Source organism: Aquarana catesbeiana, linkage group LG11 (assembly GCF_042186555.1).
Source record: "Aquarana catesbeiana isolate 2022-GZ linkage group LG11, ASM4218655v1, whole genome shotgun sequence".
NCBI lineage: Eukaryota > Metazoa > Chordata > Amphibia > Anura > Ranidae > Aquarana > Aquarana catesbeiana.
The window spans coordinates 116107273-116133233 of record NC_133334.1 but is presented as its reverse complement, the minus strand read 5'-3'; the positions used below and the strand labels follow the sequence as shown (position 1 = coordinate 116133233).

Here is a 25961-nt window from a genome sequence, read left to right as displayed (position 1 = left end):
ACTGCATTCTCCGAGAATTATGGCCAATCAGATGTTATATATAAAATACACCAACAATTGCCAGATATAAAACATATCTTGGTGTTGTTTCACAGGAGCTCCCCATCTTTTACATTATGAAAATGAATTTCTTTGTAGCTACTGACTATTTATACACTAATGGCTGTTCATTAGAAGAATAAATTAAACTTTTTCTACAATAGGGGAACATAAGGTCCGGGTCATAGTCGTGGAATAACAACAACTTCCAGCATTCCATGCCAGGCTTGATACCAGCTGATGGCTTCCATGACTAGCTAGAACTCCTAAATATAGTCATAAAGTTGACCGTCATCGCTCTGTATTTACTGTACATAACCTGATGCAGAGCCTCAAGTATTGCCTGATCAATCATAATATTTTAGCATTAATTATACTCACTTGAGTGTCTGTGGTCTCATTTTGTTCCCATGTTTTATGTCAGCAAGGGCACTTTCAATATCAGCATGGACCATATCAGCCTATGAAAAAGATACAGTATATATATAAGTCACATAATCATTTTGACCCTACAACCTAACAGGATTAATAGCATGCAGCCATATTCAGTAAGTTCTCATTATTAAATTAGAACTAAAGGCAAAACTTTTTTTTCCATTTTCGATAGAATAAAGGAGGGTTATAACCTCTGTCCATTTTTGCATTTGTGTACCTTTGAGGAGACTCCCCTTCACTTCCTGTCCCATAGCCGACACAGGAAGTGAGAGAAAATCCCTGGTTGTCACCAGAATTAGTGTCCCCATTGGATGATTCCCCCTCTATTCCTGTTGACAACCTGAAATTTGGGATTTTCTTTCAAACTCTCTGGAAAAAATGGTAAACAGGACAAATAGAGGGTGAATCTCCCTACAGGGGCACAGATAGCAATAAAAACCTGAGCCACTATCCAAAACTAAAAAAAGACCTGCCTTTAGTTCTACTTTAGGTATTAACTATTAACTCTTTGGTCGGAACCTATAGAAACCAAACAAAATGTACTCCGAAGGCCAGCACAAGATGAATCCTTATAGCTTTCCAAAGACTTCTACATTTAGGAATTAGCATTTGAAGGAAACCTGTACTAAGGGAATATAGGGGCTGCTATTGGAGGCCTCGCTCAGAACATGCTAGTTACTAATTGATCCAATCATTAAGTCAGAGAAAGCATGGGCCAACTGAACAGAAAGGAATTCAGAATTCACGCATGTTTGTTTTAGGTCAGTGAGTTAGAAAGTACTAAAACTACTCGATTAACGTAATAGTCAAGCAACTAGCATTTGCAGAAGTTATTGCCCTTACTCTGACATTTACCCTGTACACCTAATGCAGTCTTTTTCAGGCTGTGGAAATATCCTAGAGCATCTCCTTAGATAAAAAACTGATATTGTTGCTACTACATCTTGTTTTTTCTTTACTGACTACTAGTTTACTTTTTTGCTGGAAAAACACCCAATGAGATACTGATCTTATGTTGACAGCTCTCCTGCTTGTCCTGTTTTAGGCATGCTTTATGGTAGTATTGTCACAGTTCAAACCGACAGGTGTTATGTGGGAAAGGGGGGGGGGTTAAAGTTTGGCTCTGGGGCCCCAAGATCTGTAGTTACTACCCTGCCAACATGTGCCACTGACTGTGAGTCCCGCTCTGATTATTGTCTGAATAGTTAAGCAAATTTGATGCTGATACTCATAACTGACAATAAAATGATGTACATACACACACACGTGCTAATCAGTTGTAACATTATAACTACCCAACATAACCTGTTGAGGCATGGGCTCCACTACACCTCTGAAGGCATGCTGTGGTATCTGACACAATGCTGCCAGTAGCAGATGCTTTAAGTTCTGTAAGTTGCAAAGTGGGGCCTTCGTCAAACAGAGATGCTGGACTGGATTGAGAACTGGAGAATTTGAAGGCCAGTTCAACACCTCAAACTGGTCGTTGTGTTCCTCAAACCATTCTTGAATTTATCAGACTAGGCCACCTTCTTCCATTGCTTCTTGGTCCAGTTCTGATGCGGAAATGCCCATCGTAGGCACTTTTGATTGTGGACATTAGTCAGCATAGGCACCCTGACCGATCTTCCTCACAATAGCCCCATACGCAACAAACTGCAATGCACTGTGTGTTCTGACACCTTTCTGGCCAAACCAACATGACCTTTTTTCAGCAATTTGGGGCACTGTAGCTCATCCTACTGGTATAAAAAGAGTAAGTTACTGCATCTGCTTGTGTTGCCAATAAAGTCCCATTCATGATGATTGTTCTATCTCTAGCTCTCCTATTGGATCGGACTACACTGGTCAGCTTTCACTCCCCATGTGCAACAATAAGCCCTGGCCACCTATGATTATGTTGCCTGTTCGCCCAGTTTTCCTTCCTTGGACAACTTTTGATAGGTCCTGACCACTGCGGACTGGGAACATCCCACAAGAGATGCAGTTTTGGAGATCTTATGACCCAGTCATTTATCCATTATGATTTGGTCCTTGTGAAGGTCGCTCAAGTCCTTACATTTGCCCATTTTTTCTGCTTTCAGCACATCAACTTCAAGAACAATATGTTCACTTGCTGCCTAATATATCCTATCCACCTAAGATAATCAATGTTAGGCTTCATTCACACGGCGGTAATAAAAAACGCATATATAAGTGTCTTTCTGAATACAGCTGCATTGTTTTCAATGGAGCCATTCAAACAGGAGTGTAAACATGAGCTGCTTTCAGATCCGTAACACAGAATCCAAAAATCTGCATCTAAGGACATGCATTTTACACACTTACGCATATAAACGCATATATACGCATTTTTCAGCGCATGAATTGAGTATAGACAAAGGGGAAAAATAAATTATAATAAAAACAAATTATGTACACATTCACATCTTTACATCTTTAAATGTATATCTATCTATACGAAAATATTTTACTGATCATTACGCAGGAACTTTTTTCCTAGAAAACATGTGTATTAACATCAGTAACATTTTTAAAGCCGTGTGAATGAGACCTTATTCAGTTTGCCTGTAGTAGTGTACCTGCATAAAATGTTTTAGGAAGGAGTGAAGAAATGGTGTAAATTAAGAATGCTTTCAGAAATAAAAGTGTTAAATTTCATTTTTATCAATTAACAGAATGGAAAGTAAATGAACAGAAGAGAAATCCAAATCAAATCAATATTTGGTGTGACTACCCTTTGCCTTAAAAACAGCATTAATTCTTCTAGGTACACTTGCACACAGTTTTTGAAGGAACTTGGCAGGTAGGTTGTTCCCATACCTCCCAACTGTCCCTAATTTGGAGCAATGTCCATTTGTCCCTCATTCCTCCTCATTTGTCCCTCATTTTGGTCTGATCTATATAGTTGTATATAAAATGCACTTTTTATCTTTCAAAAAGTGTTTCCCAGTGCTAAACCTTTCATCCAATTTCTAAATTGCTGCATTTGTACATTTTAAAAGCCAATATAAAGGAATAGTAGTGGTAAAAAAAGCACTTGTGGATTTAATTAACCTTTTTTTGGGTTAATTCTCCTTTAAGAGGGTGTGGCTGGGGGCGTGTCCTATGCCTACATACATTTGCTAGTAGGTGTCCCTCATTCCCATCTCAAAATGTTGGGAGGTATGTGTTTCATACACCGTGGAGAACTAACCACAGGTCTTCTGTGGAAGTAGGCTGCCTCAAAATCTTCTGTCTCTTTATGTAGTCCCAGACAGACTCGATGATGTTGAGATCAGAGCTCTGTTGGGGCCAAACCATTACCTTCAGGACACCTTGTTCTTCTTTACACTGAAGATAGTTTTTAATGACATTTTCTGCATGTTTGGGGTCGTTGTCCTGCTGCAGAATAAATTTGGGGGCAATCACACACCTTCCTGATGTTATGACAGGGATAAGTATCTGCCTGTATTTTTCAGCATTGAGGACATCATTGATCCTGACCAAATCTGCAGAAATGCAGCCCCAAACTTGCAAGGAACCTCCTCCATTCTTCACTGTTGCCCGCAGACACTCATTATTGTACCTCTCTTGAGCCCTTTGTAGAACAAACTGTCTCCTGCTACAGCCTTATATTTAAACTTTTGACTCATCAGTCCAGAGCACCTGCTGTCATTTTTCTGCACTCCCAGTTCCTAAGTTTTCTGCATAGTTGAGTTGCTTGGCCTTGTTTCCATGTGAGAGGTATGGTTTTATGGCCATATTTCTTCCATGAAGACCACTTTTGGCCAGATTTCTTTCATATTGATATGCTTCTTATTCTCATATGACAGCAATACAAAGCTAAAACTCAACAATGTAAATAAACATTTCTATCATAAAGCTACCATTGCCTGGCATTTCTTTGTGACAGTTTTTTAAATCGTATTTGAATCCTACAGTATATCTGTACTGCCATAAAGAACCAGAAGATGGTGCCAAAAGTCCATGCAGACTTCATGGATCAGTAAACACAACTTCAAAAATCAATAGTTGTAACCAAAGAAAAAAAAGGAAGACTACCTAACAGTATAATTATTAATTTATATGAATTATGTAGATGACTTTGACAGATGTTTAATATTATTCATGTTTTTATATAAATAATGGTTTTCTTTCTTCTTGTTCTTGAACACTTCACTTTGGGGAACATTTATAAAGTGGCAAAGGTCATTAGTTCAAATTTACTGCAGACAATTGAGATTTTAAAGCACTTTTACTGGTCAGATTTGGCTCTACATTCCCCACTGTCAAGTGACATTTTCTAACTTTTGCAAACATCTGTTTTTAGTGGAAAAGGTGTTATATTACTCTTCATTAAAAAAGCAATGACTCAATATGAAGACCACAATCTTGAACCTGTGTTTTACATGCATCATGAACGTGCAGTGCCCTATGCCCTTAATCACTAGAGGGGTGCTTCGAGACCCCCCTGTCCCCCCCAAAAAAGGGTGACTCTCTCTAGGTACATCCAGTATCCAGGAAGAGGAGCAGGCAGGGGAAGGATATTAGTTGTATGTGCAACCAATCAGCTCTCCAGTGGGAGGTGTAAAGTTTTATCCCTTCCCTAGGGAATCAGTAGTGGTCTTGCAGACCCTTTAATTGTTCTCTAGTATCTGTGGATATATACATTGTTAAAAGAAAAACATCAACATTATTTATTAATCACTTTTTAAGTTCTTGAAGCATATCTGTACTTCATAGTTCCCAACTGTCCCTGATTTCGAGGGACTGTCCCTCAATTGGAGAAATGTCCCTCTGTCCCTCTTTGCTCCTCATTTTGGTCTGATCTATAGAGTTGTATATAAAATGCACTTTTTATCTATCAAACAGTGTTTCGCAGTGTTAAACCTTTCATTCAATCTCTAAATTGCTGTATTTGTAAATTCCATAAGTTAATATAATGGTATAGTAGTAGTAAAAAAAAGCACTTGTGGGTTTAACCAATAATTTTTTTGTTGTACAATTCTCCTTTAAGGGGGTGTGGTGGGGGGGTGTCCTATGCCTACATACTTTTGCTGATAGGTGTCCCTCGTTTCCATCTCAAAAAGTTGGGAGGTATGGTACTTTGCCCATACTTTTCTCTCAGTCAGAGACTACACATTACTAAGGACCCTACCCTTACATGACAGCGTGGGGACCTTGCAATTGCATTCTCTGGCTTAAGCAATGCATTGTGAGAGATAAGGAGAGAGTAACATGCTCCCCCACACCTGGAAGTACAAAGTGTTTCACAGTGCAGGCGGGGGGGGGGGGGGTGATTGGAAACACTGGCAAAGTGATTATCAGGCAGTCAAGGCGCTCGGGTATCAAACAAACCTGTGACTTTTTCCTCCTGGCAATGCCCAGGAACAATTTAAATATTGTAAATACCGTAATTTCCAGTGATTATCAGAAGATCTTGCACTGGAGGTCTCCTCTGGGTTTCTGGGACATCCCTGCTCTGACACCATGTTTAGTATTATACTTAATAGGGTGAATGATATTAATAATTACATACTTTACGAAAATTATTTATTTTCTTTTCTTTAAAAAGATTTTTATTTACCAGGCAAGAATGGTGGCATACAGCATCAAATCCCATACAAAAATATGTACAAAAAACGATTTTAATGTTTTTCAAATATGACGTTAGAGCCAATTAATTCAAATACATATTACATCCTCACCAGCATGCTCCATACCCCCTTTCTATGGAGATACCAGCCTGTTTGCTTTGTGTGCAAGATTGATAGAGTTGATAGGATTGGTAAGGACAGGGGACCCTCACAAAAAGTGTAGAAACACAGGATCATTGCTATGAACAGCACTGCATGTGCATTCAACACACATTCCCTGCACATTTGTCACATTTGTTTTAGTAAAATATTATTAATGTGTGAATAGTTCTAGCAAATCCAGGCTGCAGAATATGCCTGGAGTCATTAGATTGTTATCTAGTTATAGCACACAGAAATTTTACAACCTGTTACAAAATCTCAGTGCGTGGAGGCTCACCCTTTACTTTTCTAATTTAAAACAGAAGGGAGTGTTTACTTATGTCTCTATTGCTTCTGCTTGTTTGTCAAGTCACTAGCTCTAGTGTGGCGGAAATGTCGTGTCACCTGTTATTGTTGGAAACACATCTGCCCTGTCAATGGCTGATGACCACTGTACTTTACACATACGTAGGTTGCACCTACATTTTTTTACAAACTGACAGCTGAAATAAGATAAGCTTTTAAGAGACAAATTGTAATGTGAAGTTTTTGTTTCTTTGAGTTGATTCATTTTTTTCTATCTTTTGTAAACAGTTTAGGAAAGCTTTACTGTAATTTTCTTTCAAAATCAAATCAATATTATTTTGATCCATTGTTGCAGGGCCTTTAAATGGTATGGGGCCCATAGGCCAGTGCCTATTCTGCACCCTCAGCAGGACCATTTAATTGGTTCTATCTTAATGCCATCTCCCACAGCTATTACATATTTATGCTATTATGCTTTTAGATATGCTGTTACATATCTACCCTTTCTTTCCCCAATGTTCTGTTCTCTTGTGGTAGTATGGAAAAGAAAACCTGTGCAAGTTCCCAGTCTAGACTTCGTTGTTAGAAAAATTAAGATACACACCCAGTTCTGGTGGATAGAGGGATTTATTTAAGTCACTATCCTTCCTCCAAAGTGATTGCGCTGCTTCTTGCCTTTTGATTTCCCAGGCACTCAGCGCTGTCATATGAAGGTGGAGAGGAAGTTGTCAACCTGGTGTAAACTCCAAGTTACAACTTGGACCTGACACAAGGCTTATTCCTCTCGCATCTGCAAGCAAAGAGATTAAGGAGGGAGCAAAGGGAAAATAAGTATAAGTTGCTATAGGGGGATGACATTAAAAAGAGTCACTTTTACCTTGTCCATGCTGGCTGGCTGGGCAGAGTGACAGTGTCTCTTCCAAGGGTAACTCCTGATCCCCATATATTGACATTACTTACCTTGCAGCTCCTTGCTCCTCAACAACTGGTGCTAAAGTCAACTGTGTTGGCGACCCAGGAGCATAGCTTCAACCCTTCCCCCCCAATGATGGAACAGTACATGGGCCTACTGATTGACTGAGAGGCTTGGGGAGACAGGGGAGCAGGTAACATTCTCCCCCCTAACAAAAGTGCTGTGTATTCTTGCCAGCTGCAAAGGAGCAAGAAACTGTGAGGGAGCACAGGAAGGGTAAGTGCAAGGGTGTCAGGGTTGCTCTTTGCAAAGACATTGTCACTTCGCTTTAGCCATGAATGAGCCAAGCACTTTAACAGCCCTGCTCACGCAAAACAAGTCAGGTCACCCAGTTTTGTTTTTTGCTAAAATTCTCATTTTACTGGCTCCTCACTTCTTTGATCACTTCAAAAATTGGGTTATTTATTAAATTCTGTCTAGATAATAAAACAATAACGTTTTGCAATATTCTTATCTATATAGTCTATCAATTATCAGCATCAAAGGTTGACACATTAGTACAAAAATAAACTTTTATTGCATGTTAAATATGGCACAAGACTATATAGCTGCTACAGCTACGTGAGTTACTATTTAAAAACAGAAAGTACTTAAAATTTGACACTTCCTTTTTTTTATATATATTTTTAAATTCTCATGAGCTGTTTGAAAAGCAAAGTGACAAGTGACAATAGAAAAAAGGCAGCATGCTGGATTTGTGGTAAGTTTTTCACCCATCTTTGCCAACTCTAATTTATCACCAAGGTATCTGTCTAGTAATTTAACCTCTTGATTACACCACAATGCACATTAAGTTGAATGCTACATTGTATTGCCATTTAGCATTACTTGCACCTGAGCGCATATATACAGTGTGCTGCAGTAAGCCTGTGCTATAGTGCAACTAAATGAAAATCTTTTTGTTTTGCATTTTGAAAATAGAGCTGATTTTTTTTTATTTTTTTGCTTGTCAAGGTGCATTCACAGCTCACTGAATAGGCTGCCCAATTCAGCATGTAGGATCGTGTTGGCAATGAGGCAAACTGAGGTCACCAACTGAGGTGGGGATTAGAGTTTCCATACCAGACACTCTGTCCTCAATGCAGTTCAGTAATGTTGCCCTGGTTGGTAAGACACTGGCGCCACCTCCACTGTACCAATCAATATGCTCTGTAACCCAGCCACTTGTGGCCTAACAAGCAATAATCCTGTGTGTCCCAGCTGCCTGTGTTCTAGCAACCAATGACAACCCATCCACAAAACATCATTGATTGCTACCATAGGTGGGGGTCAGCAAAAAAAGGCCACCTCAGGTGGTAATTAACCTGGGCAGGCTCCTGGCAACATGCACCAATACACACGATTTCACGCATTAATGCGCATCACAATGGAGGTAGAGAGCTGTTCTAGCCTTCGAAGACACTAGCAAATGTTGATATTGTTCAGTTGTATATTGTTTAGTGACAATGTCTAGAAAACATAATAATACGTGTCTATCACTTACCTCCATTTCACAGTTAAAGAAGTGAATGTCAGGCTTGTTCTGATCTGGCTCCTGACATACTAGAAGGAGTACATTTGGATACCGATGTGGGCCTTGTATACTCTGGCAGTGATGGACAATGGACAGTGGGAAGTTCTCCAACTCTTCCTAATATAGAAAATAAATATTTGTCAACCTACATTGTACTATTGAGCAGTCGACTGAAACGCTCATGTGCCTTTTCCTCTACCTTTATGTCTTGCTATACAGCCATAAATTCATTTGGTTATCTAGAGCCAACAGCTAAACTAAGTCCCACAAATACAGTTGTGTCACCACATGTTCAGCTTGTTTTCAATGAAAACCTTAATATGCACACCTACAGGCATATCTAGGCCTCCCATAGTAAATGCCAGTGAGGGTCTCACTTAAACTTCCTTCAAGTGGATGTAAACCCTCACATATACCCAGTGAACAGCCTCAGATGATACACAGAGATGAAACAAATCTCCCTAAATAAGTTTTACATGTATATCTTCTGTCTTCAACTTGATATATTATTTAGAACATGAACAGTGTGTTAGAAATGTTTTCTTCCTGTTCAGCACTGGGTGTGGATTCTTTGCTTACATTGTGTGACAGCTGGTTGGAGGAAAGGCACACCCCCCTACACATAGGCAGAGGAAGGAAGGAAGGGGCAGAGCTGTGAATAGACCAGCTCGCTGCTAATCTATTTATAGCACCCACCCCAACACAAATTTCAGGCTGGTTTTATCTCGGTTGTCAGAGAACTTGTCAGAAGTTATGCTAATAACAGAAGAATGGAGCAGCAGAAAGACACGGGACTTAGGGCTTTGGAGAGAGATAAGAAAACATTGTAGATATATCTGCTTAGGTCAAATTTCATGAATCAGGTTTACATCCACTTTCAGCTTGATTCGGGACCCAATTACAGTTATGCCGATAGCTGTATTTATAAGGTGATATCAATATAATATGCTATACTATATCACACTATACCTGTGTGGCAGAGTCCAGAAGGCTGATGGAATTGCTTATAACCTGGAGAACCATTTCCTGGGCCCAGATTTTATCCTTGGATTCTAGTTGCATCAGCCGTTTTATGGCTTCATCCACTGTGCCCAGAGAATCACTTTTATCCATCAAAAATGTAGCCAGATGCTAGAAGACAGAAATAAATTTTCTTTTATATTACAAATAAAGGTTTCAGGGTGCATTCTAAAGTTCTAAAGTTCACAAAAAATGCTGTTTTAAGGGGACTATAACATTTGTCCTTATGTAGGTTTGCCAGTTAGTGTTTTTGCACAGTAGTCCCCAGTCTGTGGCCTTGAGGCCAGGCCAGTTGCTCTCAGCATGGTGGATTTTAGTGCTGAAAACCATTGTGATCTACATTGTGATCTACAATATGTACACTCGTGCTTCTGAACGATAGTCTTTACCCAAAACGTAACTCTTATTTTAAAGCCTAACTCCTCCCAAATGGTTTGTCTTTAGCTTTGAATAGAATAGGGAAGAGTAAAAATGTCTATCAGGTTTTTATTTCTTCTCGGGATCCCAATGGGAAGTGACAGGAAGTGAGACTAAATCTCTCGAATAGAGACATATATGGCAATAAAATCCTGAAAGAGGCTCTAATCCTTAATCACTCTACACAAAACAAAATATGGTTGGAGTTGGGCTTTAATATATCAATTAAAATTAACTCTGTCATTAAAAAACAGCAATTATTTGTATATCCTGGAAGACAAATAATGGTTATAGATGATTACAGATGGTTAGAGATGGTTAGAGAAGCTGAACACATGAAAGGCTGAAGTTTATCTGGCAGATCACCACTCTTTTAGTATTCTGAAGTATATGTTCAGCAGCTAATTCTCCCTAATTCAGCAGTATACTATAGGCTTGTGAGTTTCATTCTATTGCATACTCTTTCTTCAAACCTTTGAAAACTCATATCTCATTCTTATTTCAACTGTACTGCAAGTGCTTTAAGAACTGAAATCTTTCTGTATAATGTAATCCACTGGGAAAAAAAAATTAGAAGCATTTCAAAAACATACAGAAAACATGTGTGGGTGGCTCTAGTTAAAGTTTACAGAGATGTATCAAGATATTAACACAACGTCAGTCCATGCCCCTGCCCCAAGGAGTCAGAATAAAGAGAAGGGTTACATATTCTAATCAGAACCTACCCCCAGGCCCAGGCCCTAACATAAATAAAAATCTGGGTAGCTTCTATTAAACTTGCAGATGCAGCCACTATTTGTGTAAGTGACTTTGTAGAGTGGTAGGTTGGAACTGGCTAGTTGCTTCCAATAGGCAATGGTCAGAACTAAGTTTTTTTCCAATGGAGCGTGAGTGCCTTCCTGGCATAGAAAAAAGTAATTCAATTAGAGTCTCTCTGGCCAATGTAGGTGAGAGGCCTTCAGCAAGACCCAACATACAAATTCTTGGAGAGAATGTGGCACAGAATGAATTTATATGTAGTTTTGATGGACAAACAGCCATGCACTTTTTTTTTTTATCAATACACCCCTATGTAAAATGTTAGGTATTATCTCCTTTACAAGAAACCTGGCAGTCCAGCCAAAGTTGGTGTTAAACCTAACATAATGGAGGAAAAAAGACTTATTAAAGCAGTCTGACCTACCTTACCAGCACAGATGCTGTAACATAACCGTTCACATGGTAACACAGTGGGGTTGATTAACTAAAGGCAAATAGACTGTGCACTTTGCAAAGTGCAGTTGCACTCTGCAAGAGCAGTTGCTCCACAGCTTGGTAAATGAGCAGAAGTTATGCTGACTTCCATCATCCAATCACATTCAAGCAAAAATGCAGTTCTTTTTATTTTCCTTGCATGTGATTGGGTAATCTTTGCAAACTGAAGTTTTACCTCATTTACTAAGCTTTGAAGCAACTGCCCTTTGCAAAGTGCACAGTCTATTTGCCTTTAGTTAATCAGCCCCACTATGTACTGATATAAATATTCAGGATGTTTTTGTTTACCACCATCTCAAATTGCTAGTTTCCTGGCTATTTTTTTACTTCAGCGCTTTCTAAAACACTGGCCTGGAACAAGTAGGGATGGGAAAGTCAAAATTTCTAATGTGTATACTTGTTGCAAGTCAGTGACTCTGAAAGTACTGAAGATGGGGATTAGCATGATAGCCAGGAATGGGTATTTTGAGAAGGACGAAGGAAGAACATTCTGATTACTGGCAGAATGATATAGTCCTTAAAAGAAACTGTAGTCCCCACTACAGAACTGTATACGCCTATTACACATCCAGCAAAGCTCCACAGAACTATCCAGATAGCTCCAATACGTTCCTTCTGTTATACGGGAAAAATGTTGGTGCTTGTCCCTTTGGATATTTTCGCATTAACTGTTGTGATCGGCTCTCAAAAGCAGTGTACTTATGATTAGATTGTTGGATGGTTGCTTAGAAAGCGGTATTTTTCCTTTTCTTATCGCATGTACTAGGCATAACTTTCCTTTGCCATCCAAAAAAACTTTATACCAACAGCTATTATATGATAAAGTCAGGTGACATAGCACTGAGAGAAGAAGTTGTAGGCTGACAGATCCATGCACTCCATTGTGAATTCAGCCCTACTTCCTCTCCAGGGTTTTTCTAATAATGAAGAGATCTGCTCCATCTCCAGGCCATAAAATAAGAGCTTCAAGCTCAGAGCTACAATTTTGCACAAAATTTCAGTTTCAGCTCAAAGTGGTCAATCAGAATTTTTTTTTTTAGAAAACTAAAAGTAAAATCTGAGTAGTTCCTATTGAAAACAACCCAAATTTTGAGCTCATTTTCCTCCTTTTAATGTTGTGCAGTCCATAAAGTACACATTGATCATGCTAATCTTTGTAATTCATTTACAGTGGTGCAGTGGTTAAGATTTCTGCCTTGTAGCATTGGGGTCCTTGGTTGGAGTCCCAGTCAGAACACTGTCTGCATGGACTTTGCATGTTCCTCCAGGGCTTGTGTGGCTTTCTGCCAGGTACTTCATTTTCTTCCCACACTCCAAAGACATACAGGTTGGTTAATTGGCTTCTGTTGAAAATTGGCCCTGTTATGATATTTTACTGAGTACATTCAAGATGGCTGCCTCACCATGTGCCCCGACAGATAAAGAACCTTGATTCCCTGGTGGGATAAGTGCAGTAAAAATGTAAATGCAAACAAAAAAAATATCCACAGGCTGCCTGCAGCCTATTGGCCTATCACTATGAAGGACTGCTTCCGTAGCCGATAGGAATGGTGTGGTGTAGGGGCATGGAAGGCTGTTGTAGCTTTACTTTTAGTTGTCAGTTAGGGTTTCCAACATCTATACAGTACCTCCCTCTTACAATACACTAGAGTTCCCATTATATATAAGAAATCCATACATGATCTAGATAAAGGAAGGCCCGTAGATCTAGATGAAGGAAGGCCCACAGATGTGGTGTATCTGGATTTTGCAAAAGCATTTGACACAGTTCCCCATAAACGCTTACCGTACAAAATAAGGTCCGTTGGCATGGACCATAGGGTGAGTATATGGATTAAGAAGGTAGAAAAGGAAGCACCACCTGAGTGTAGTATTAGAGACAGCTTTTAATGGCACAGATAAAATCACACTTACAGGAAACAGGAAATACAAAGGCTGTGTGTCAGTGGTCCGTAGGGAAGCCTGAGATTCGGATCCATTTTTCTATGCAGAAATGGGAAGCTGCAGTCGTTGTGGCTGCTCAGCCTGGAGAAGATCCTGTGGCCATCAGGAAGAAGCTGGCCCTGAGGTCACGGGTCACGGCTTCCCTACGGACCACTGACACACAGATGAGCCTTTGTATCTCCTGTTTCCTGTAAGTTTGATTTTATCTGTGCCATTAAAAGCTGTCTCTAATACTACACTCAGGTGGTGCTTCCTTTTCTACCTTCTTCTTGCCTAAACACAGAACCAGCTCTCTGAGAACAGGAGCCGCCATTGATCTGCTATGATTAACCCTTAAACTATTTATGGACTTATTGCTTATTTAGCCAAACATTTCAGCCAGTGTGTGCACTTATGTACTTGCGCTTACAGTTACTACCACCCTGAGTACATGGATTGAAAACTGGCTACAAGGGCGACTTCAGAGGGTGGTGATAAATGGGGAGTACTCAGAATGGTCAGAGGTCGGTAGTGGGGTCCCCCAGAGTTCTGTGCTGGAACCAATCCTATTTATTTTGCTCATAAACGACCTGGAGGATGGGGTAAACAGTTCAATCTCTGTATTTGCAGACGATACTAAGCTAAGCAGGGCAATGACTTCTCCGCAGGATGTGGAAACCTTGCAAATAGATCTGAACAAATTAATGGGGTGGGCAACTACATGGCAAATGAGGTTTAATGTAGAAAAATGTAAAATAATGCATTTGGGTGGCAAAAATATTAATGCAATCTATACACTGGGGGGAGAACCTAGTAGATGATAGGCTCAGCAACGGCATGCAATGCCAAGCTGCTGCTAACAAAGCAAACAGAATATTGACATGGGGATCAACTCCAGAGATAAAGCGATAATTCTCCCGCTCTACAAGACTCTGGTCCGGCTGCACCTAGAGTATGCTTTCCAGTTCTGGGCACCAGTCCTCTTGAAGTATGTACTGGAAATGTAGCGAGTACAAAGAAGGGCAACTAAGCTAATAAAGGGTCTGGAGGATCTTAGTTATGAGGAAAGATTCCGAGCACTGAACTTATTCTCTCTGGAGAAGAGACGCTTAAGAGGGGATATGATTTCAATTTATAAATACCGTACTGGTGACCCTACAATAGAAATAAAACTTTTTTTGCAGGAGGGAGTTTAACAAGACACGTGGCCACCCATTTCAAATTAGAAGAAAAGAGGTTTAACCATAAACTACGTAGAGGGTTCTTTGCTGTAAGAGTGGCAAGGATGTGGAATTCCCTTCCACAGGTGGTGGTCTCAGTGGGGAGCATCAATAGTTTCAAGAAACTATTAGATAAGCACCTGAACAATCACAACATATAGGCATATACAATGTAATATAATCACACACATAGGTTGGACTTGATGGACTTGTGTTTTTTTTCAACCTCACCTACTATGTATCTATGTAACTAAGTAACTATGATTCAGCTAATCAGTACTCTGCTAAAATAAAATTTCTCTTTTGAGAAACAAGGTCTGTATAGAAAAAAACACTTATAATGTCCATGTAAGGTTTTACAGCCTCCACTGCAAATCTGGGTAAACTACAGAAGTTGAAAAAAAAAAAATCTATACTAAAAAGAACCTGCTAGGCCTAGGGACAAGCTGCACGAAGCAACTTTTGTTTATCTCTAATCAGTTAGTAAAGTGAAAAGTCATCTGAAATTTGCCATCTTGTTCAGTCAGTTTCCGGTGACCATTGATCAGATGTAATTATTCTTGATACTTCTGCACTATTGCCTTGTTATTATGCAACTGCAATGGAATTACTCACATTGGGAGACAATTCATACACACAGACATGTACAGCAGCAGTAGTGCATAAGGAGAACCAACATCACAACTTTTCTGTGTCTAAATGTTCATAATTCGTGATAAAGTCTTTGTATCTTAAATGTAGTTCAATGGCAGATATAAATGTAAGCAGTATCCACTGACACTGAACAGTCTTCAGAATTTGAAGGTCAGTGGTTTAGGTGGAGGTCTAGGGATTATATTGATGTTTTAGGGTTAGGGTGAGGTTAAGGGTAATTTGCTTAGTATTTGCTTTTTGGGTGTGATAAATTAATTTGTTGGGTGCTTTAAACATGTGCAGACTATATAGTGGAAGCATCAGATCAGATACATTGCAACAGCAAAAATGTACTCTTGAACAGTGGGGTTGATTTACTAAATGCAAATAGACTGTGCACTTTGCAGTTGCTCCAGAGCTTAGTAAATGAGCAGAAGTTCTGCTGACTTCCATCATCCAATCATGTGCAAGCAAAAGTGCTGTTTTTTTTTTTTTTATATTCATTGCACGTGATTGAGTGTTTATTTGCAAAGTCAAGCTTTACCTCATTTAGCAAGCTATGCAGCAACTGCACTTGTAGAGTGCAACTGCACTTTGCAAAGTGCACATTCTATTTCCCTTTAGTAAATCAACACCAATATGCTTGTTGCTAAATCCTAGTCTGTGTCATAAATGGTACCCTATCTCTATTGGACTGTAATTACTCAAAAAAGGGGAATCGGATGGGACTTTAGCAGTACCAAATGGACTAAATGGACTAATAAAAGAAAATGTAAAACATACACTTTATTGACAAAGATTAAAAATTACCATACAAGAGTATATAACAACCAATGTGAAGTTCTATCCATTAACCACTTCATAACAGGGCACTTTCCCCCCTTCCTGCCCATGCCAATTTTCTGCTTTCAGCGCTGTCGCTGTTTAAATGACAATAAATGACAACTGCGCGGTGGTATTTGATCACCTCTGAGGTTTTTATTTTTGCTAAACAAATAAAAAATACAGAAAATTTTGTATAATAATAAAGATCCGTCAGAGACTCTTTACCTAGATCGGAGTTGTGGTGTGTCAGACTGCGGCTAGTTATCCTGATCATGTCATATGTCAGGAAAACAGAACAACTTTGCAGACGTCATAATGCTATATGGCGGGCGGCAAGTGGTTAAGGGGTCATTCAGATGGCAACATGAGAACCTCAATGTGTTTCAACTCATAAAGAGTCTTCATCAGGAGGAAAATTATATATTTTCAAGATGCATTCATTAAAAACAATAGAGGAATGCATGTTAGAGACCCCAGATAGGAAACCAGATGTGATACAAGGGAGTCAAGGCCCAATTGAATCCTCAATAATGGTAAGGAATAATGACCTTATACAAATCTATTGACTGGAATGGTACCAGCTGATTGGAGAAAAGCCAATGTAGCACCTATATTTAAAAAGGGCCCAAAAAACATCCCTGGGAATTACAGACCAGTTAGCCTAACATCAATAGTATGTAAACTCTTGGAGGGGATGATAAGGGACTATATACAAGATTTTAGTAATAAGAATGATATCATTAGCAGTAATCAGCATGGATTCATGAAGAATCGTTCTTGCCAAACCAATCTATTAACCTTCTATGAGGAGGTGAGTTGCCATCTAGATAAAGGAAGGCCCGTAGACGTGGTGTATCTGGATTTTGCAAAAGCATTTGACACAGTTCCCCATAAACGTTTACTGTACAAAATAAGGTCCGTTGACATGGACCATAGGGTGAGTACATGGATTGAAAACTGGCTACAAGGGCGTGTTCAGAGGGTGGTGATAAATGGGGAGTACTCAGAATGGTCAGGGGTGGGAAGTGGGGTTCCCCAGGGTTCTGTGCTGGGACCAATCCTATTTAATTTGTTTATAAATGACCTGGAGGATGGGATAAACAGTTCAATCTCTGTATTTGCAGACGATACTAAGCTAAGCAGGGCAATAACTTCTCCGCAGGATGTGGAAACCTTGCAAAAAGACCTGAACAAATTAATGGGGTGGGCGACTACATGGCAAATGAGGTTCAATGTAGAAAAATGTAAAATAATGCATTTGGGTGGCAAAAATATGAATGCAATCTATACACTGGGGGGAGAACCTCTGGAGGAATCTAGGATGGAAAAGGACCTGGGGGTCCTAGTAGATGATAGGCTCAGCAATGGCATGCAATGCCAAGTTGCTGCTAATAAAGCAAACAGAATATTGGCATGCATTAAAAGGGGGATCAACTCCAGAGATAAAACGATAATTCTCCCGCTCTACAAGACTCTGGTCCGGCCGCACCTGGAGTATGCTGTCCAGTTCTGGGCACCAGTCCTCAGGAAGGATGTACTGGAAATGGAGCGAGTACAAAGAAGGGCAACAAAGCTAATAAAGGGTCTGGAGGATCTTAGTTATGAGGAAAGGTTGCGAGCACTGAACTTATTCTCTCTGGAGAAGAGACGCTTGAGAGGGGATATGATTTCAATTTACAAATACTGTACTGGTGACCCCACAATAGGGATAAAACTTTTTCGCGGAAGAGAGTTTAATAAGACTCGTGGCCACTCATTACAATTAGAAGAAAAGAGGTTTAACCTTAAACTACGTAGAGGGTTCTTTACTGTAAGAGCGGCAAGGATGTGGAATTCCCTTCCACAGGCGGTGGTCTCAGCGGGGAGCATTGAAAGCTTCAAGAAACTATTAGATAATCACCTGAATGACCACAACATACAGGGATATGTAATGAAATACTGACACATAATCACACACATAGGTTGGACTTGATGGATTTGTGTCTTTTTTCAACCTCACCTACTATGTAACTATGTAACTATGTAACTAAATCGGTAACAGAATCCAGGGCTCCAAGGATCGCCTCAATGATAGCAACAGATCCAACACAGGGAAAGCACTGGTGTGACCTTACCATCATTGAGGAGTCAGTTGAGCCTTGTCTCCCTTGTATCCTATCTGGTTTCCTATCTGTGATCATGACTTGATCATGCATTCCTCTATTGTTTTTATGAATGCATCTTGAAAATATATAATTTTTTCCCTGATGAAGACTTTTTAATAGTTTAAACACGTTAAGGTTCTCTTGTTGCCATCTGAATGACACCTTAATGGATGGAACTTCATATGATACAGCGATTTACTGATGCATTGGTCGTTATATACTCTTGATGTATGGTAGTTTTTAATCTTTGTCAATAAAGTGTATATTTTACAACATTTTCTTTTATTAGTCCATTTGGTACTGCTAAAGTCCCATCCGGTTCCCCCTTTTTGAGTAATTACAGTACTCTTGAGCAGTAAATTAGGACTGAAAATTCTTGTGGCAAAATTGTGCTGACACACCAATGCTCAAAAAAAAACAAACAATGGAACATTTGGGAAGAACACTTATGTTTTAGCACAGGTGCTAAATCACTCTGATCACTCACATGCACAAGGCATTACAGCTTTCTTAACAAGCAAAGGCAAAGCTTGACTTGATTCCGAGCCATCAATCCTGTAAATCTCCTTGCAAATCACCTTAGGTAAATCAGTTCCACTGCAGTACCTTAGTCAGAAAATACAGTATACTCTTACTAGATATTTAAATATATATAAAAATTGAATTGGTTTATGCCCCCAAAAAGGGACAATTACAATGCAAATAACCAACCTTCATATAAAAAAAAAAATATTCATAAAGTATACAAAAATATCACAATAATCACAGAGATTATGCAAAAAAAATAGAAAAAATCAAAACCAAGCTAAAAATGAATTATGTGGCACAGACAAAGAAAGAATAAACTCAAGCGAACACAAAACGTGTAAATAATGCCACAAATCACACATAACACAAAATAAGTTAAAAATAACTTTATATGTGTTTTTGTGGTATTATTTACACTTTTTGTGTAAGGTTTAATATATTTTTTTCTTTGTGTGTGCTACAGTTTTCCCACATCATGCATCAGAAAAAGCATAATATTATTCTTATTTTTTAACCTATGCTATAGAAATAACTGATAAAGCATACTTGCCAACAGTCCCGATTTTCCCGGGACAATCCAGATTTTTGGACTCTTGTCCCGACTTGAGTCTGTCCCAATTAAAATCTCGGGATTTTGCGTTTGTCCCGGGAATCAGGACTGTTTTTAGCAAGGAGTGACAGCAGGCTACAAAAAAATGTGGGGTCTTTCCTTGTGTGTTCAGTGGAGAGGGGAGGGGCAGCCAATCGGCTTCTCTCTTCAGTGTACAAGCAGACTAGACTATTCTCTTGTACACTGAAACCGATTGGCTACATGGATCGGAGGCCCCTCCCCTCTCCACTGAACACACGGTTTGTTGTGGGAGTTTGCTCAGCTCTGCCATCTGTGTGTTACGCGGGGATGTCGGTGTACAGCCTGGCCCAGCGACACATCAGCTGTAACCCCCGAAATTACTGCAATATCTCCACCATATGTATGGGGACAGCGGGCATTGTCTTGTGTACATAGAGGATGCAATGTACAGGGGGAGGGGGGTAACTATGTACAGGGGGTAACTATGTACAAGGGGAGGGGGGGTAACTATGTACAGAGGGAGGGGGGTAATATGTACAGGGAAGGTAACTATGGTGAGAGGGGTAACTATGTACAGGGGAAGGGGGGTATCTATGTACGGGGGTAACTATGTACAGGGGGAGGTATCTATGTACAGGGGGAGGGGGGTAACTATGTACAGGGGGGTAACTATGTACAGGGGAGAGGGGTAACTATGTACAGGGGGAGGGGGTAATATGTACAGGGGGGTAACTATGTACAGGGGGAGGGGGGTAATATGTACAGGGGGGTAGCTATGGGGAGGGGGTAATAACTGATATAAGGAAGGACTGGGGCTCTGCTGGGGGCACTGATGTAAGGAAGGACTGGGGCTCCGCTGGGGACACTGATGTAAGGAAGGACTGGGGCTCTGCTGGGGACACTTATGTAAGGACTGGGGCTGGGGACCCTGATGTAAGGACTGGGGCTGGGGACCCTGATGTAAGGACTGGGGACACTGATGGAAGGAAGGACTGGGTCTCCACTGGGGACACTGATGTAAGGACGAGGGCTCCACTAGGGAAACTTATATACGGACTGGGGCTATGCTGGGGACACTAATGTAAGGACTGGGCTCCGCTGGGGACACTGATGTAAGGACTGGGGCTCCGCTGGGGATACTAATGTAAGGACTGGGCTCCGCTGGGGACACTGATGCAAGGATGGACTGGTGCTCCGCTGGGGACCCTTATGTAAGGACTGGGGCTCCGTTGGGGACACCAGATTTAAGGACGGACACTGCTGGGGGCACCTGATGTAAGGACAGACTCTGCTGGGGGCACCTGATGTAAGGACGGACTCTGCTGGGGGCACCTGATGTAAGGATGGACCCTGATGGTGGCACCTGATGTAAGGACGGACACTTATGTAAGGACTGGGGCTCCGTTGGGGACACCAGATGTAAAGGACGGACTCTGCTGGGGGCACCTGATGTAGGGACGGACTCTGCTGGGGGCACCTGATGTAAGGACAGACTCTGCTGGGGGCACCTCATGTAAGGACGGACTCTGCTGGGGGCACCTCATGTAAGGACGGACTCTGCTGGGGGCACCTAATGTAAGGACGGACTCTGCTGGTGGCACCTGATGTAAGGACGGACTCTGCTGGGGCCAACTGATGTAAGGAGGGACTCTCCTGGGGGCACCTGATGTAAGGAGGGACTCTGCTGGGGGCACCTGATCTCCTGCATCCAGCGTTCTTTTGGAACGCATATTCAGTGCTGCTGAAGGTTTTGTAACCGATCACAGGGTGCGCCTGTCCACCGACTTGGTCGATCGACTGACCTTCATAAAAATGAATCATTCTTGGATCACCACCAGCTACCAAGCACCTGATGCTGATGTAACCGAATAATTTTTTTTGAAATGTCAGATCCCTTCAAGGCTGATGCTGAGTGACTATCCTGTTATGCTGAGTGACTATCCTCTTCCTCCTCAATGATCATGCTGATAGCTTGTAAGAATATTTTTGGTTCTGGGCGCCGCCACCAGTGCCTAAGGCCCAATTTTTCAGCCCCTGTTTAACAGGGGCGTGTAATTACAATTTTTGATGCAATATTTTGCAAGGAGGGTTCGTTGCTGCACGCAACTAGAGTATTTGTGAGGGGTTGCAGTGTTGTGGCACCAGCACCAGTGCCTAAGGCCCAACTTTTCAGCCCCTGTTTAACAGGGGTGTGTAATTACAATTTTTGATGCAATACGTTGAAGCAGGGCTCGTTCCTGCGCTCCAACTAGAGTATCTGTGAGGGGTTGCAGTGCTGTGGCACCAGCACCAGTGCCTAAGGCCCAGTTTTTCAGCCCCTGTTTGACAGGGGTGTGTAATTACAATTTTTGATGCAATACTTTGCAGCAGGGCTCGTTCCTGCGCTCCAACTAGAGTATCTGTGAGGGGTTGCAGTGTTGTGGCACCAGCAACAGTGCCTAAGGCCCAATTTTTCAGCCCCTGTTTAACAGGGGCGTGTAATTACAACTTTTGATGCAATATTTTGCAGGAGGGCTCATTCCTGCGCTCCAACTAGAGTATCTGTGAGGGGTTGCAGTGTTGTGGCACCAGCAACAGTGCCTAAGGCCCAATTTTTCAGCCCCTGTTTAACAGGGGCGTGTAATTACAACTTTTGATGCAATATTTTGCAGGAGGGCTCATTCCTGCGCTCAAACTAGAGTATCTGTGAGGGGTTGCAGTGTTGTGGCACCAGTGCCTAAGGCCCAATTTTCTGCCCCTGTTTAACAGGGACATGTAATTACAATTCTTGATCTAATATTTTACTGCAGGGCCCGTTTCTGCGCCCACCAAGAGTAACTGTGAGGACTTACAGTGTTGTGGCACCAGCACCACCACCACCAAAGGCCCAATTTTTCTGCCCCTGTTCAACAAGTGCATGTAATTACCATTCTTGATCTAATATTTCACAGCAGGGCTCGTTCCAGCTCCCACCAAGAGTAACTGTGAGGACTTACAGTGTTGTGGCAACACCACCACCACCAAAGGCCCAATTTTTCTGCCCCTGTTCAACAGGGGCATGTAATTACAAATTCTTGATCTAATATTTCACAGCAGGGCCCGTTTCTGCACCCACCAAGAGTAACTGTGAGGACTTACAGTGTTGTGACACCAGCACCACCACCACCAAAGGCCCAATTTTTCTGATCCTGTTCAACAGGGGCATGTAATTACAATTCTTGATCTAATATTTCACAGCAGAGCCCGTTCCTGCGCCCACCAAGAGTAACTGTGAGGGCTTACAGTGTTGTGGCAACACCAACACCTAAGGCCCCAATTTCTGCAGAGTATATAGGGCAGGCCCCTACTTTCAAAGATCCAACTTACAAACGACTCCTACTTGCAAACGGAAGGAGACAACAGGAAGTGAGATGAAATCTACCCCTAGGAAGGGAAATTCTCTCCTGTGAGAGTTAATATAGGAAAACGTGTCTCCTCTCCACTGATGCTTTATCACCAATCCTTGTTTCACTAAAAACCCCAAATTGTCAAAAAACATTTGTCATTGGGACAGAAAGTGACGTAAAATCTTCTGAAGAGGTGCACAGACAGCAAAACAAATGTCACGGGGGTGATAACCCTTACCTATGTTTTCCAAAAAGCTTAAAAATAGATTTTTTTGGCTGGAGCTACACTTTAAAAATGTACCAGTTCAAAATTACAAACAGATTTTACTTAACAACAAACCTACAGTCCCTGTCTTGTTTGCACCGCCTGTATACTGCTATTCAGAGGGCCTGGGGCCCCACGCCTTTCCTTTTTTTAATTTGGGTGCGGGGTTCCCCTTAATATCCATACAAGACCCAAAGGGCCTGGTAATGGACTGGGGGGGGGTACCCATGCCGTTTCTCGCTGATTTTCATCCATATTACCGGGACCGGACATTACATTAAAGCCGTAAGCAGTTTTAAATGACTTTTATTACTTTAAAAATGTCATTTTGTGCAGGGACTGTTCTAAGCATGGAAAACACGCGCCACTTTACAGGCATACTATAGACACCTCCCAGGTACGATATTTAAAGGAATATTTCACTTTTTTTTTTCTCTTTAAGCATCATTAAAATCACTGCTCCCGAAAAAACGGCCATTTTTAAAACTTTTTTTTGCATTGATACATGTCCCCTGGGGCAAGACCCGGGTCCCCAAACCCTTTTTAGGACAATACCATTCAAATTAGCCTTTAAAATTAGCACTTTTGATTTCGAACGTTCGAGTCCCATAGACTTTAATGGGGTTCTAATGTTCATGCGAATTTTCGGTCCGTTTGCAGGTTCTGGTGCGAACTGAACCGGGGGGTGTTCGGCTCATCCCTAATCCTGACAAGATAACAGCCATGGTGCCGGGATGATTGAAGCGCTAACACCAGGTGTTTGGAGTATCTTTATACTATCTGTGCATTCTGGTGGGGTACTTAAAGTGATTGTAAAGGATCGCTTTTTGTTTTTTTTTAACCTCCCTGGTGGTATGATTATTTCAGATTTTTGTGTTTCAAAGCGGTACAATTGTTTTGCATAGAAATTTGGCGTTTTATATTGTAGGCCTGTAATTCTTAGCAATAACACACTTAAATATGTCCACCAAGAGTCTAGTAGATATCCCGTGTATGATGAAGTTTGAAACACAAAATCATAAATTATAATATAATAAATACATATAAATAATTATAAAAAATAATAATATAATAATAATAAAATAAATTTCCCCACGATTAACTATCGCTAAATTCTGCAAGTGTTCTAATTTACTATCGCTGTTTTCTAGCGGGTCTAAAACCACTTTTGACGTAAAGGGACACTTTTTGGTTGCCATGGACAATCTCCAGTTTCCAGGCAGAAAGAACATATAATATAAAACTGCATGCAGGGCACTGGACAAAGCACTGGGGACAAAAGGGATGTGAAATGATTTCATATAGTGCTGTAATCTGTAAGATTACAGTGCACTGTATGTGTTATGAATTTTTATTTTTTTTAATTTGCCGCTGGGCTCCGCTCCCATGTATCGCTCGCAGGGAACGGAGCCCGGCACACAGGACATCGGGAGGAGGACAGAGCCAGCAGACACAGCGGGAGGACATCGCAGGATCCTGGGGACAAGGTAAGTATACCGCACCAGGATGCTGAGATGTAATCCCCAGTGTGGCTTGGGGTTACCGCTAATGGTGCTGAAATTTAACCCCGAGCCACATTCGGGAAAACCGCCAGGGAGGTTAAATAGCAAACATGTCATACCTCCACTGTGCAGCTCGTGGCCCCGAACATCCTCTTCTGGGGTCCCCCATCGGCTCTGGCGGCTCCTCCCCACATCAGATAACCCTCTAGGAGAAGCGCTCTCTCAGGGGGGTTACCTTGCAGGCGCGCTCCCGAGTCCAGCATTTGCGTCCATAGACACAAATGCTGGACTCGGTCCTGCCCCCCCGGCGCCTGCGTCATTGGATTTGATTGACAGCAGCGGGAGTCAATGGCTGCGCTGCTATCGATCTATCCAATCAAAAGCTGAGACCCCGTGGAGAGAGGGACAGCGCGTCCCCGACGAACAGATGAAGGGACTCAGGTAAGTAAAATGGGGGGGCTGGGGGCCAGTGACTGCCAGGTGTTTTTCCACCTTAATGCATAGGATGCATTAAGGTGAAAAAACACAAGGGTTTACAACCCCTTTAAGCAGACCACTCATCTGTGGTCTTTGTCGGTTCCTGTACGTGATCCGTTACGTCACTAGGCCGACTCTTCCAACTCATTCGGTGTTCGTAAGTTGCGTATCCGAACTTCCAGAGGCTTTCGGTTCTCCGTTCGTGGTTTTCGTAAATCGAGTCTTGCTCAATGGTCGCAGGTAGGATTCGCATATCATTTCTTCATTTCACGCATCATTGTTTGCTAGGCACCCCGTATCATTGAAACCCCGCTACAGAACTTAAGAGTCATTCCTTAAATCTCCATACATAGCCTTATTTAGCCTCATGCATAACCACAAACTCGTGGCTCAGTTTGTAAGCACAAACCATGAGCCGTTTTTCATCGGACTCATTAGTACATTCTCGTTCTTCATTGTTACACGCCACATAGTCGGCCCACCGATTCATGTCGGCTCGTTCTAGTCATTTCACCTCATATTCATCCCATGCTCCACAGTCCAGTTCGCTGTAAGTCGCAATTGCGGCACACCGATTTCATGCCTCTGTCAAGGCCCTGCAACGGATGATGGCTGAATCATTTCACTCACTTCTTATACCTTACACTCCGATTCAAATTCAGTCGCAGTAGCGACATACCAATTTGAGTCGGCTTCTTTTAGTAAGTTCATCTCATTTCATTCCATGCTCCACAGTCTGGTTCACTGTCAGCCGCAATTTCGGCACACCAATCCGTGCCTCTGTCATGGCAATTCATTCTATTTCGCATACTCTTCGCGCTAATTCAAATA

General features: G+C 41.4%; 1 protein-coding gene across 3 annotated transcripts in view; it reads right to left on the bottom strand.

Moving 5' to 3' along the window:
* The window catches only part of EPS8L2 (EPS8 signaling adaptor L2), a 273304-nt gene that overhangs the window by 68081 nt on the left and 179262 nt on the right, over nucleotides 1-25961 (bottom strand). For all 3 annotated transcript variants that reach the window (XM_073604930.1, XM_073604932.1, XM_073604931.1), the window contains 3 exons: nucleotides 9956-10117; nucleotides 8957-9103; nucleotides 421-500 (listed from right to left, as the gene is read on the bottom strand). In XM_073604930.1, the coding sequence (XP_073461031.1) occupies nucleotides 421-500; nucleotides 8957-9103; nucleotides 9956-10117 (389 nt within the window). The remainder of the gene's footprint in view (nucleotides 1-420; nucleotides 501-8956; nucleotides 9104-9955; nucleotides 10118-25961) is intronic.